This window comes from Piliocolobus tephrosceles, chromosome 11 (assembly GCF_002776525.5).
Source record: "Piliocolobus tephrosceles isolate RC106 chromosome 11, ASM277652v3, whole genome shotgun sequence".
In the NCBI taxonomy this organism is placed as follows: Eukaryota; Metazoa; Chordata; class Mammalia; order Primates; family Cercopithecidae; genus Piliocolobus; species Piliocolobus tephrosceles.
Window position 1 is genome coordinate 3,596,900 of NC_045444.1, and position 12,979 is coordinate 3,609,878.

Here is a 12,979-nt window from a genome sequence, read left to right on the forward strand (position 1 = left end):
GCATTAACTCTTTCCTGTACTCTCACCTCGCTAGATCTCGGTTCTACCATGTCGTTTCTCCCTGATTTGCTAGTTTGCTGTGGTTACTTTCCAAACATACAGAGGAAGCCTCCTGTTAAGATGGAAACTGTGTAAAATGGTGGATTCACGGTCTGGGGTCACATCACGTTACACAGCATGGCGTGAGGCCAGCCCTGCGGCAGGGCAGGGTTTCACTCTCGAGACCTGTTTTCCGAACAACCACGGTGCCTTCGTCATTTACCAGTCCCTTCCCTTGATATGCCTCCCCTGATCATCTGTGCCCTCCAACTTTCCTGGAGAGATTGTTCAGTATTGCTGCTGAGTTCTTTTTCCTCCTGTGTTCTCACCGTATATTCAAAGACCAGAAGGCTGAGGTTCACAAAACAAAGGAATTAAAAAAAAAAAAAAAAACTATTCTCACAGATTATCTTTCATAAAGAACACGAAAAATAGTTTTATTCCCATCTAATCATCCTGTGCACAGATGGAGAGAGCAGTTCCCGACCAGGCATGACTCTCAACCACAAGGAAACGTAGCCCACTTGTTTGCCCATGGAGCCGTCACTTGAGGGTCTGGGGCCCACTGCTGTCATATTTGCCTTGGAGACATAAAGACAGTTAACTCCTGTATATTTCAGTATTCCATCCCATTTCCAGATGCCCAGTATGCCATAAACGATTTTGTGAAACAGGGCAGAGAAAATTAAAAGGCAAATCAGAAGAACAGGGTTTTGAACTTGGTTCTGACTCTTAGTAGCAGTGTAATCTCTCAAAAGTCACTTCATGTCTCCAGGCCTCTGGGGTTTGCATGGACAAAATGACAGGCTCAGATAAGCTGCCCTGTGAGTCCACTCCAGTCCTGTCTGGAATTTTAACATTACTTTCCCCCTTAAAGGAATGACCCAGGGTAAAAGTTTGGAATTAATTTGGTGTTAAGTTTCTCCATCACAATTAAAATTATACATATCTGATCATTACATTATTTTAAAAATTTGGACTATAACAAAGTCACATTTCTGGACTCCAGTTGTCTTGGGTCTGATGAGACACTGATCCCTTTGCATGGGCTTATACGCATTGAGAATGACATGAAAACAGAAAGTTACATTTAAAACATGATTTCCAAAATTGTAACGTACGAATTTTTATCCAAACACATCCTGGAATGGCTTCATTCATTCAAATGTATTCTAGGCACCTACTATACTAAGTGCTGTCTGTACAGATATAGATACAGAATCTTAGATACAGAAGCATAAAACTGTGTAAGAGTGCTGAATTTTTCAATACCAATTGCTTTTAAAATCAGTATGTGGCATGGGACCTGCCCAGTCTGGGTGAGAAAGTCTCATTTCTGAGGAAGAGGAATGGGAGGGGACCCCGGATGTATGATCTGAACAAAATCTCCAACTACCCTCTAACTGTATATTCTTTGAATACAATAATCACAACAGAAAAAGTACTGCAAATCAAGATATTAACTGGAAAAGAATGGGGGGGTAGAGCAGAAGAAAGGAAAAAATCTGCACTCACCGGGACTGTGGCAATCCTTTTTTACTGAGATCTGCCCTCACACGTTCTCCTACATGTCTGTAAATTTCCACTAAGCTGTTTATTGCTGCATCTCGAACCTAGATATAAAAGAAGAGATCTTACAGCTGCTCTGTGTCATCCCCCAGCAAGTCCTGCTGGGATACAACAGGCCATATACCACCCCAATTTATCACCATTTTACCAGTGGAACTGTGAATACAATCCTTACATACATTTGTCTAGAGAAAGCCATGTTTGACAGTTTTCACTTTGTTGATACAATGTCAAAGGGTAGTAAAACTGTGGGATCCCCATCCCTAAATACACCGTAAAGTGCATATCCTTAGTTCTTTGCATTCTTTAAGATAATTTCAGAAAACTGGAATTTTCAGACCATCTTTCCAAATTAAGAAACAACACTAAAAATAAATAAATTATACTAAAAATAAAATACCATGTGAAACACTCTGGGTTTAAGTCAACTAAACAAATACTTAATGAGCAACAAAAATGGAGAGTACATGGCTATACGAAGTCCCATACTCAAGAAGCCCCTAGTCCTAAGAAGGAGATTTTTAAAAAGTCCTAAAATTCTACATTCATTACAGGGCATGATGCAATAGACATTATTCAAGAGCATAAAGAGCTTGCGGTTTAAAGAAGGGAGCAAACACACTAGGGGATGTCAAGGGATGCTGTATGAGGAAAAACCACTGCAAAGTGCTTGGAACAGCAGGATTTCACCAGGTCCAGATGGAATGAGCGGATTCGAAGAAGACACAGCCTGTGCAAAGGCATGAAAGCAGACATGTACGGCACATGCTTCAGGAAGAGGAAGTACGCCAGTCTGGCCAGACCAGACACAAACTAAGAAAGCAGCATGAAATACGAAATAAGGTGTGAGAGACGGGGTAGATTTTTTTTTTAACCTGGGAAAATTTGAATACAGACTTTATATTACACATCACTGTATCAATGTTAAATTTCCAGGGTGAGAAAAATGACAAGTTTATATAAGAAAATATCCTTGTTATTAAATGATACACACTGATATGTGTGGGTTAAAAATATCGTTACAGGCTGGGCGCGGTGGCTTACGCCTATAATCCCAGCACTTTGGGAGGCCGAAGCAGGCAGATCATGAGGTCAGGAGTTCGAGACCAGCCTGGCCAACATGGTGAAACCTCGTCTCTACTATCAATACAAAAAAATTAGTTGGGCATGGTGGCGCATTCACCTGTAGTCCCAGCTACTCAAGAGGCTGACGCAGGAGAACCCAGGAGGCGGAGTTTGCAGTAAGCCAAGATCGTGCCACTGCACTCCAGCCTGGGCAACAGAGCGAGACTCTGTCTCAGAAATAAAAAAAAAAAACAATTAAAAAGAAATCATTATATCTGCATGTTACTTTCAAATGGTTCAAGAAAAAAGTGTGTGTCTGTATATGTATGTATGTGTGTACACAGAGATACAGAACAAATGTGACAAATGTTAACTGGTAAATACACTCAATTTCTCTGTACGTTAAAAAATTTGCAAATAAAAAGGTAGGAAGAAAAACATTTTTAAAATATAAAATGGAACCAAGGCCAGGTGGTACTGGGGGAGGCTGTGCTTAATTCAGTAAGCAAAGATGGGAGTACAATATCGAGGTAGTGGTGAATGGAGAGAAAAGAAGTAGGAATACAAACAAAAATTTACAGTTTGAAATACTGAAGGTAGCCCTCTGATTTAGCAGTGTTACATGACAGATAACTTTACTCATAATTTTTATCTCCTCCAGGGGAAAAAGGCAAATCTTAGGCTATATTATCTTGTCCCCCAAAACCTCATGCTATGGACTGAACTGTGTGCCCCGAAAATTCAAATGATGAAGCCCTAACTCTTCAACATATTTCAAGATAAGGTCTATAAGGATGCAAAGGGCCGAGCACAGTGGCTCACACATGTAATCCCAGTGCTTTGGGAGGCCAGCGCAGGAGGACAGCTTGAGCCCACGGGTGTGGGACCAGCCTGGGCAACAAAGTGAGCGCCCATCTCTACAAAAAAATTTTTTCTTAATTAGTTGGGACAGTTGGTACTCACTGACAGTCCCACCTACTTGGGGGGCCTGAGGTAGGAGGATCACTCAAGCTCAGGAGTTGAGGGCTGCAGTGAGCTATAATCCTACCACCACACTCTAGCCCCAGAGACAAAGCACAACTCAGGCTTTTTTTTTTTTTTTTTTTTTTTAGAAAAAGAAGGTAACCGGGTATGGTGGCTCGGGCCTATAATCCCAGCACTTTGGAAGGCCCAGGCAGGCGAGTTCAAGTTCAGGAGTTCGAGTTCAGGTGAGTTTGAGGTCAGGAGTTCAAGACTGGCCTGGCAAACATGGTGAAACCCCGTCTCTACTGAAGTATACAAAAATTAGCTGGGCGTGGTGGCACACATCTGTAATCCCGACTACTTGGGAGGCTGAGGTAGGAGGATCACTTAAACCTGGGAGGCAGAGGTTGCAATGTGCTGAGATCACGCCACTGCACTCCAGCCTGGGTGACAGAGTGAGACCTGGTCTCAAAAAACAGAAGAAAAAAAAGGAGGCAGTTAAGGTTAAACGAGGTCATGATGGCAAGACCCTAAAATTAGAGGATTAGTGTCCTCATAAGAGAAGCCAGAGAGCTGTGTATGCACATAGAAGAGGTCATATAAGCACATAGTGAGATGGCAGCCATCTACAAGCCGGGAAGAGAGCCCCAACCAGAACTCGGCCTCCAAAACTGTAAGAAAACTAATTTCTGTTGTTTAACTCACTCAGTCTACAGCTTTTTGTTATGGCAGCCAGAGCTGACAAACACAGATTATCAGTTTATTTTGGGGGAAAAAAAAGTAATTTCTATTGTTAGGAAACATTTTTACATTGAAAAATGCAGTCGGGCGCAGTGGCTCACGCCTGTAATCCCAGCACTTTGGTGGCTGAGACAGGCAGATCACTTGAGGTCAGGAGTTGGAGACCAGCCTGGCCAACATGGTGAAACTCCGTCTCTACTAAAAACACAAAAAGAAAAAATCAGCCAGGAGTGGTGGTGAGTGGCTGTTAGTCCCAGCTACTTGTGAGGCCGAGGCACAAGAAACGCTTGAAACCAGGAGGTGGAGATTGCAGTGAGCCAAGATCACACCACTTCACTCCAGTCTGGGTGACAAAGCAAGATGCTGTCTCAAAAAAAAAAAAAGAAAAAGAAAAAGAAAAATGCACATATTACAGAAGTAGTCAATGCGACTATAACTTGAGTATTATTATTAAAGTGTATCACCACTGCTTATTTTCTAGGGATAACACATCTGCTCAGAGCAAATCTCAATGGGTGATCTCTTTAAAGAACAATCAATACCCAGTCAGCTACTTAGAAAGTCTGGGCCATAAACGTTTAAGAGATTTACTGGAAAAATTACTAGCTTTAGAGTCAATTATTAATAAGGAGACTTAAGGACCTACTTGGCCATTTAGGGAGTTGTGTAACCTTAGACAAAACACTAGAACTCCTTTGGTCTCAGTTTCTTCCTTTGTAAATTGAGGATTGCTCTGAGGACTGAAAGAAATAACAGTTTCACTCAACAAATATTTGAAGGCCTACTAGGCGAAAATGAACTGAAACGCCTACACAGGCCAGGCAGTGACATGAGGAGTGAATGACTGCAGCAGGCTGAGTGCAGGGTGACAAATGGCACTGGCAGGAAACCCTGGAGGCAGGGACAGAAGAGGGATAAGGTGCAGAGGTTCAGGCAGATGGGCCAGCACCACCCAGCCACAGAGGAATGGAAGCACAGCTGTACCAGACCTTCTATTCTTTCAAGACAAGTTAAAAATATAAATCTCCCAAATATAAAATCATTTGAACTCAAAATATAAAATTAAAACACTCTGCAGGCACAAGCATACACACACCCACAAATCTACAGGCTGAAGCCAGCTTTACGCCAGCAGTCTGCGGCCTATAGTCCGTACCTATAAAGCAATCAACACAATGGCTAGTGTTATCGATATCTTTTAAACCAACATCTTTATCCTTTAAAATAACTGTTCCTTAGACCTAGAAAGTTACAGGGTCAGATAGTATTTAGGGGTCTAAACTATTCTTTACTGAAGAACCGCAGACGAACAGATATTCTTCGGTACTGCAAAGTAGGACACTCTAATAGAGAAGAGGTTTAAATAAAAGCCATTCAGCCGAGACTGAAGGACAATGCAGCTATTCGCTTCTACACAGGCTCTCACTGGTCTCGCGCTGCCTCTCCCTGCTGAGCCCTGAGGCTCACCCCAGAAAGGCACCACAACGTGTCAGGCCATGAAGACCGCAAAAAGACAAGAGCCCCATACAGGCAGCATGCTCTGCCAGGTCTCATATGCGTGCTTTACAGAATCTAAGGTCTCCAACGTCTGACCATGTTGTTCCTTCCTTCCTCATAGTCACTGCACAGAGGAGGGTGTAGAGGCTGGCAAGGTTAGTCACCTGCCCAAGGCCCACAGATCAGGAATGGCAGGCTGGGATCCAAAATACTACCTCTCTGGAGCAAGCCAACATTCTTACCAGCACACTGCACCTTAACGCAGATGCCAAAATAAGGGCTTCCTGCAAAGGAAAAAACTCAAAGGAAGGCTTCCGCCCTAGCGTGCGGGACAGGGAAGCAGTCTATCAACTGATGAGACCCTAAACCCACCCTGTCCTCCTAGAACCCAGCACAGCCCCACAGCCAGTGCCTTGGAGCATGGGTACCCCAGCACCCCACACAGCTGGGCCCAAGAGCTCAGCCCTGGCTCCCAGGCTACAACTGTGGCGGGCCACATGGGAGCTCTGGCAAGCCGGCAGCAGAGGTGCTCCTCCCTCCTCCCGAGCTCTGTCTAGCTGGAGAGAGCACGGAATGAGCAATGGTCATCATATGTTTCAAGATGTTTTAGGCTTTGAAAATGTGACCAAACTCAACAAGAGGGCCAGCAGTCAGCATGGGGAGGCCCACTGGATGCCACCCTCTGCCAGCCTGCCTGCAAAAAGGGAGGTGAGGTGCGTGAAGATGAAATCAAAAGTTTGCAGGCAGAACTCAGGCTTTTCTTATCTAGTCAAGGGAATTCCTATTGTCAGGATGCCTTGGACCACCGGCTGCCTCTGTTACAGCCACTGCCCTGTTCTCATCAACAAGCACAGACTTTGTACTGAAATCCACACCTCCGGGAAGAAAAGCTTCTCTCAGCTCAGGAGGGACATCCTTAGTGTATGGCCGTCACATAATTCTAATCCCTTCCCAGCAGCTGGGTCACACAGGAGCATAGAACACAACTCTCCAACAATGAAACAAGAGGGAGTCTGTAGGAAAGCTTCTGGAAAACATTTCTCTGCTCTTGGAAAAAGACATTCCGGGAAAACTGAACACTGGCTGGGTATTTGACGATAGGAGAGAACTGCTGATTCTTGGGGCCTAGGAGGTGACAATGTTATTAAGGTTATGTTTTTGAAGGAAAAAAGTCTATCTTTTAAAATATTTAAGAGTTAAATAAATGCGGTCTAAGATTTGCTTCAAAATAATCCAACTTTTGCTTCAAAATAATGGGATGCAGGAGGGAAAAAAGACAAAACTGAACTGGCCTTGTCAAATGAGCTGATGGCACATGGGGACGCTTTATGGCACCATCACTACTTATGTGTATGTTTGAACCTTTCAATATGAAAGTTGAAAACAGAAGAGGAGCTCAGGAAGCAGCAGCCTCCCCTCTGCCAGGCCAACTGTGCATGCGCACGGCAGCTGTGCCTGTGCTAAGAGCTCCAGGGGGCAACACACACAGGCTGAGATGCCTGAGACTCCGGCTCCGAGCTACTGGCAGATCCCGGAAAATTCCTATGTCAGGACCTGTCATCGTGCAGAATGACACATTTCCCCACTGCTTTAATGATTCTGAGTTAGGATTTCAGTTGCCTGTAACAAAAGCATCCTAGCCCACACACACTGTGCACCTGTGGCCCATCCTGAAAGGCTTCCCTGCTCTGAGTCACTGCACTCAGACCACTAAGGAAACGAACACTTGCCGAGTTAATTTTAAACACCAAATCCAGTCTGTGTTAGCCGCTGCCCAGTTAGAGCTGAGAGGATTCTCCGCACGCTGGCTGTATGGAAATGAAGAGCTGGAGGCTGACCACTAGATCAGGCGCCTGAGGGCAGAGACAGCACTGATACAACAGTGTCCCCTCTGGTCTGAGACTTGGCAAATAAAGGAAAGTTATTCAAATAATTATGGGGCATTGGGAACTGCAAAGAGGAACAAGTTATAATCCTAAATCTAGAGGATCAGAAACTAGTAGGAAAGATTAATGAAAAAATTAAAATAAAGGCAAAAGCAAAAGCACATGCAAGCTACACAAGAACCCCAGAAGCAGGAATAATTAACTTGGTTAGTATCGGGGAGGTGGATGGCAGAACTTCCTGGCAGAAGAGAGATACGGATTGAGTGTATGTCCGTGTATGTGCGTGTCTATGTGTGCAAATATATATGCAGACAAACCATTCCTAAGGCACATGTGAATATATGGATTATTTTCAGAGTGCTCAGTTTGGAATACTCTAGCCGTAAATCCTGTCTACTACAGAATACTGAAAGCTGCCCGTAAAGTACAAACCTCATTTTACGGATGAGGTGGGGGAAATGAAAAAACAAAACAAATAATAAGAATTTTCTCAAAAGCAGACACACAGGCCTAGAACTCAACCCACAAAACCACTATAGGTTCCAAACTCCTGGCCAAAGCCTAGAGCTTCCTGGCACAAAAAGTATAACTGCCATTAAAGACACTAGGCAAGAAGTGCTAACGTGAATTTTTGACTTAATGAAACATTTTAAACAAGTCTCACATTTTCTATCTTATTTTTAAAAACTATCTCTGTTTCTTCATAAATTATTTTTTTAAATTATACAATCTATTTATGATTTACACAGCAGTAAGATGTGATCCATTTAAATGCACTACTTTTGTTTTTCAGTTGTATTATTACTATTACCCACAATCAGTCAGGAGCACCTGATCTGTGGTGGTGAAACTAGTGTCTGGTATGGGGCAGTATGTGTACAGTCTACTCCAGGGCTGCCAATGTTTGGTGTAAGTATGGCTATGTCAGTATCAAAAATACATCTCATACAATTAAGGCTTTTCATATATTTAAAGCACTATACACCTGAGTTTCTCAGAAACCCACTGGCACATGGTAGGTGCATGATTTCTGCAAATGAAAATGGCCATCTCAGATGATGAGGAGACTACTGAGTAACTTGGCCTTCTGAGAGTCTTCTACTTGGACCAACAGGTCACCCAGCACCTAAGAACATTCACTTGCAAGGACTCTCCTAAGGATTGAGGGGTGGGGCACTTACCACTGCCTCCACTTTAAAGGGGAAACTGAGGCTCAAGATCCAAGTGACCCCAAGGTCAGCTATTACATACAAAGCAGGAATCTATGCCTTTAACCTAGGTGTCTTACATCGCGTCAGGTAGCTCAAGTATTAATATTTAACATACTCTGCCTTTTGGCAACTTCAGAACAGTATGTCAAACTGTTAAAAGACTCAACATTATCTTAAATTTTTAAACAACTGAATCAACAGTTTGAGAATGTGGGATTGTGCTGATCATTTGAAATTTAATCTGTGTACTTCTAAAATAAAGGAAATCTTGTTAAAATCCCTAGAGAACTTACAAGTTAACTCTAGATCTAAAGGAAAAAAACAGTATCAGAGAGTAGCCCAACACAAAAGCAGACTAGGCCCTACCTGTCTCCTTTCTACCGAAACTTTAGGGAACCTTTAAGTGAGGCCTCCTCTAGCAGAGAACTTCACAGAAAAGGAAAACCTGTGAAGAGCAAGGCAGTCTCCGAGGCTCACCTGAATAGCTTCAAGGATGAGAATGGACCCATTCAAAATATTCAATGTGCTTACAGTCCACTCCCAATGTCTCTTAAAATCTACACCGAATCCATGATCTTTTGGGAAGGGAAATACTGAGGTTATTCATCAGTGAAGAGCCCTAGGACAACGAGGCATTTCCTTCACTTTCCTCTAGAGGATGTGGTCCACCTCAGTCGCAGAAGCAAAATTTGAGTCTCAGAAGCAAAATCAAGCTAGTAATCTCTATCCCCTTCCCCAAAAAGCCCAAGGATCCAGACAGACAAGGCAGGCCCACAGCATGAGCTCTCGCTAAATATATGTGGAAGAAAAAGAGGAAGAAGGGGTAACAGGGGTTAGTGAGGGGACCCTGTGGGATGGACTGCAGTGTGGTGCCCAGCCATACAGTGCTTCCCTCCCCAAACCAGATTCCAGACAACGTCCCTTGCTGTCGTTCTGGATGGTGTAGGTCTGGCCTGTGTTTTTATACTGCCTCCGCCGCGGAAGTGCACTTAGAGGAGCCAGCCCCGCACCACCCACCCCAGGTTCTAAGATCTCCACAGGCAGTGTGAACATTCACATCACCTGTCTGGCCAAAGTCAGCAACTGAAAGAGGATAGAATCACCTCAGCAAGCTGGCTTTTCTGCTCTGCTAGAGCGCTCCACGTGGCAGCGGCCACACCCCCAGAGTGCAGCCTCTACAAAGGATTTTTCCCACGGAAAACAAAAACAGAAACAAAAACCAAAGGGGGAAAGGTACAAAACAATCTATTTGGTAATTTAGAATGTTTTTAAAAATAGTTCATTTTTAAATTAACGTTGAATATAAAGTATGATTAAGTAAATAAAAATGTCTAGTCGGGTGTAGTGGCTCACGCCTGTAATCCCAGCACGTTGAGAGGCCGAGGCGGGCGGATCAGGAGATCAGGAGATCGAGACCATCCTGGCTAACATTTAGTAGATTTTAATATCTACTAAAAATACAAAAAATTAGCCGGGCGAGGTGGCGGGTGCCTGTAGTCCCAGCTACTCGCGAGGCTGAGGCAGGAGAATGGCGTGAACCTGGGAGGCGGAGCTTGCAGTGAGTCAAGATCATGCCACTGCACTCCAGCCTGGGTGACAGAGCAAGACTCCGTCTAAGAAAAAAAAAAAAAAATCCTAAGCATTTCTTTCCAATGCCATGTATTTTCCTTTTCTTTTCTTTTTTTTAGACAAAGTCTTGGTGGGTTGCTCAGGCTGGAATGCAGTGGCACGATGTTGGCTCACTGTAAACTCTGCCTCCCAGGTTCATGTGATTCTTGTGCCTCAGTCTCTCAAGTAGCTGGGATTACAGGCGCCCGCCACCATGCCTGGTTAATTTTTGTATTTTTAGTAGAGATGGGGTTTCACCATGTTGGCCTGGCTGGTCTCGAACTCCTGGCCTCGAGTGATCCACCCGCCTTGGCCTTCTAAAGTGCTGGGATTACAGGCATGAGCCACCGCATGCCCAGCCTAATGCTATATATTTTCAACAAAGGCTGAAAAAGGGCATGAGTGGAATAAGAAAGCAGGGAGACAGCAGACGACAGGCAGTGAGGAGGGGAGAGGCTGGAGTGGAAGGAGCAGCACAACAGCCAAAGAGAAGGGAGAGACACCTGCTGCTGGAACTAAGAGCAAGGTAAGGAAAGAGCCTGGAGAGCAGGAGAGCAGGGGTGCAGACTCAGGGGAGCTAGAGGCCAGGGGAGGCTGGGTGGAAGGCCAGCCTGATGCAGCCTCCTGGGAGGGTAACTTAGCAGTTATCCACCAAGATTTCACAGAGAGGCCACTGACCATATAGATTTATCTTGTAAATTACTGTTCCATTTTCTGTCCCTTCTTCTAATGAAGTATCATTCTTATCAGTTTGTATGAGATGACATAATAAAAATGACCCTGGTTGAGAAATAGCATTGAAGTGGGAGGAGAGTTCAATGCTACTTCTCCAGCCCAGACTTGTACAACTTTTGAATTGCCTGGTAACTCACAGGTGAGACAGCCAGCTCAGCTCCTCTCCTACCCTCACACTAAGGAAGTGGTATTTTTCGTTAATTTAGGTAAAATCTGCAGTTCTTAAGGGTTCAGAGTTCGAAGAGTTTCCATAATGATATACACAGTGGAGCAACCCCCCCAAAGCAAAATGTAGAACATTCCCATCACCTCAGAAAAGTCCCCTCAGACCCTCTTCCAATCATTCTCCCCCACTTCAGCAGATTCTGCACCACCACCCCCAGCACCACCCCTTTTGGCTGCAGAGGTGGTGGCCAGACATCTTATCTTGGAGGCTGGTCTGGATAACATCAGCTTCTAGGCTAGTTGATTTCTCAGCCCTGTGTATAGAAGAGCGCAGAGTGGCCACCACATTTACCAATTTTAAACTTAAACGCAGACTTATTTTATACATTTAAATGTATAAATATTTTATAAATGCTAATGGGTACTGGATCTCTTAAAAAATCATTGTTCTATGAAGATTAGGACTCCAGTCCCACCCACCTGCTGGGTATACACGGAGCACCAGAATACATCTCAACAGTCTGTAAGCAATGACCTTCCCCGCGGGTTTTCCTTCTCACTCACCTGGCTGTTTGGATCTCCAAGTAAGTTGCATATATGTGGCACAATCTTGCTTAGTGTTAAAGTCTGCGCTCCAGAGCTAAAAACATAAGGAATGCTTTCTTGTTAGTGAGAACTGAAGAAAGACAGACGCCTGTCTGCCCACACCTGCCCTTCCCGTGTCTCCCCAACCCCTATCACCACCTCATACCAAGTCTCTCTCCATCCCATCCACACTGGCTCCAAAGTAAATGTGTCCGATGGCCCCTTTGCACAGAGTTCAAAACCTCGGGTGGTTTCTCCCAGATGAGTCTCCCCCCTGTCCCCCAGGGCTCTGGCCAATCCGGCCCTACCTCTTTAAGGCTGGGCCAGAGCACCCCAGGTCCCGCTTGCCTCACAGGTGCTGCCTCTGCATTACTGTTCTGTCACTGTAAGCCAACTACGAGTCACTGAAGGGACCTTGTTTAACTCTCCCATGTGCTGTGGCAGAGCTCTCTGCTACGGTAGACATTCAGGCAATACCACTGGATGAAAAGACTGCAATCAAATCAGAACATCTACCTATTGGGGTACATCTGAGCCAAGTACTACCCTACTGGGGCACATTTGAGTTACAATTTTCACCATCACCATCCCCGCCATGAAAAATGGCCTTTGTGAATAAAAATCTCTTGGTTATCTGCCTACTACCTTACCATAAATTCCTAGAACTGGAGCTACTGTGATCAAAGGCTAGAAGTTTTTTTTTGTTTTTTTTTTTAAAGCTTCAGCTACATATGGCCAAATTTAATGGCACTGAAAAAGCTAACATATTAAGATGGAAAAAATTTACAGGTAGGCCGGGCGCGGTGGCTCAAGCCTGTAATCCCAGCACTTTGGGAGGCGGAGACGGGCGGATCACGAGGTCAGGAGATCGAGACCATCCTGGCTAACACGGTGAAACCCCGTCTCTACTAAAAA

General features: G+C 44.4%; 1 protein-coding gene across 6 annotated transcripts in view; it reads right to left on the reverse strand.

Moving 5' to 3' along the window:
* The window catches only part of CLASP1 (cytoplasmic linker associated protein 1), a 298,327-nt gene that overhangs the window by 172,934 nt on the left and 112,414 nt on the right, over positions 1-12,979 (reverse strand). For all 6 annotated transcript variants that reach the window (XM_031936404.1, XM_026456078.1, XM_023185195.2 and 3 more), the window contains exons 6-7: positions 12,044-12,119; positions 1,555-1,652 (exon numbers count right to left, since the gene is read on the reverse strand). In XM_031936404.1, the coding sequence (XP_031792264.1) occupies positions 1,555-1,652; positions 12,044-12,119 (174 nt within the window). The remainder of the gene's footprint in view (positions 1-1,554; positions 1,653-12,043; positions 12,120-12,979) is intronic.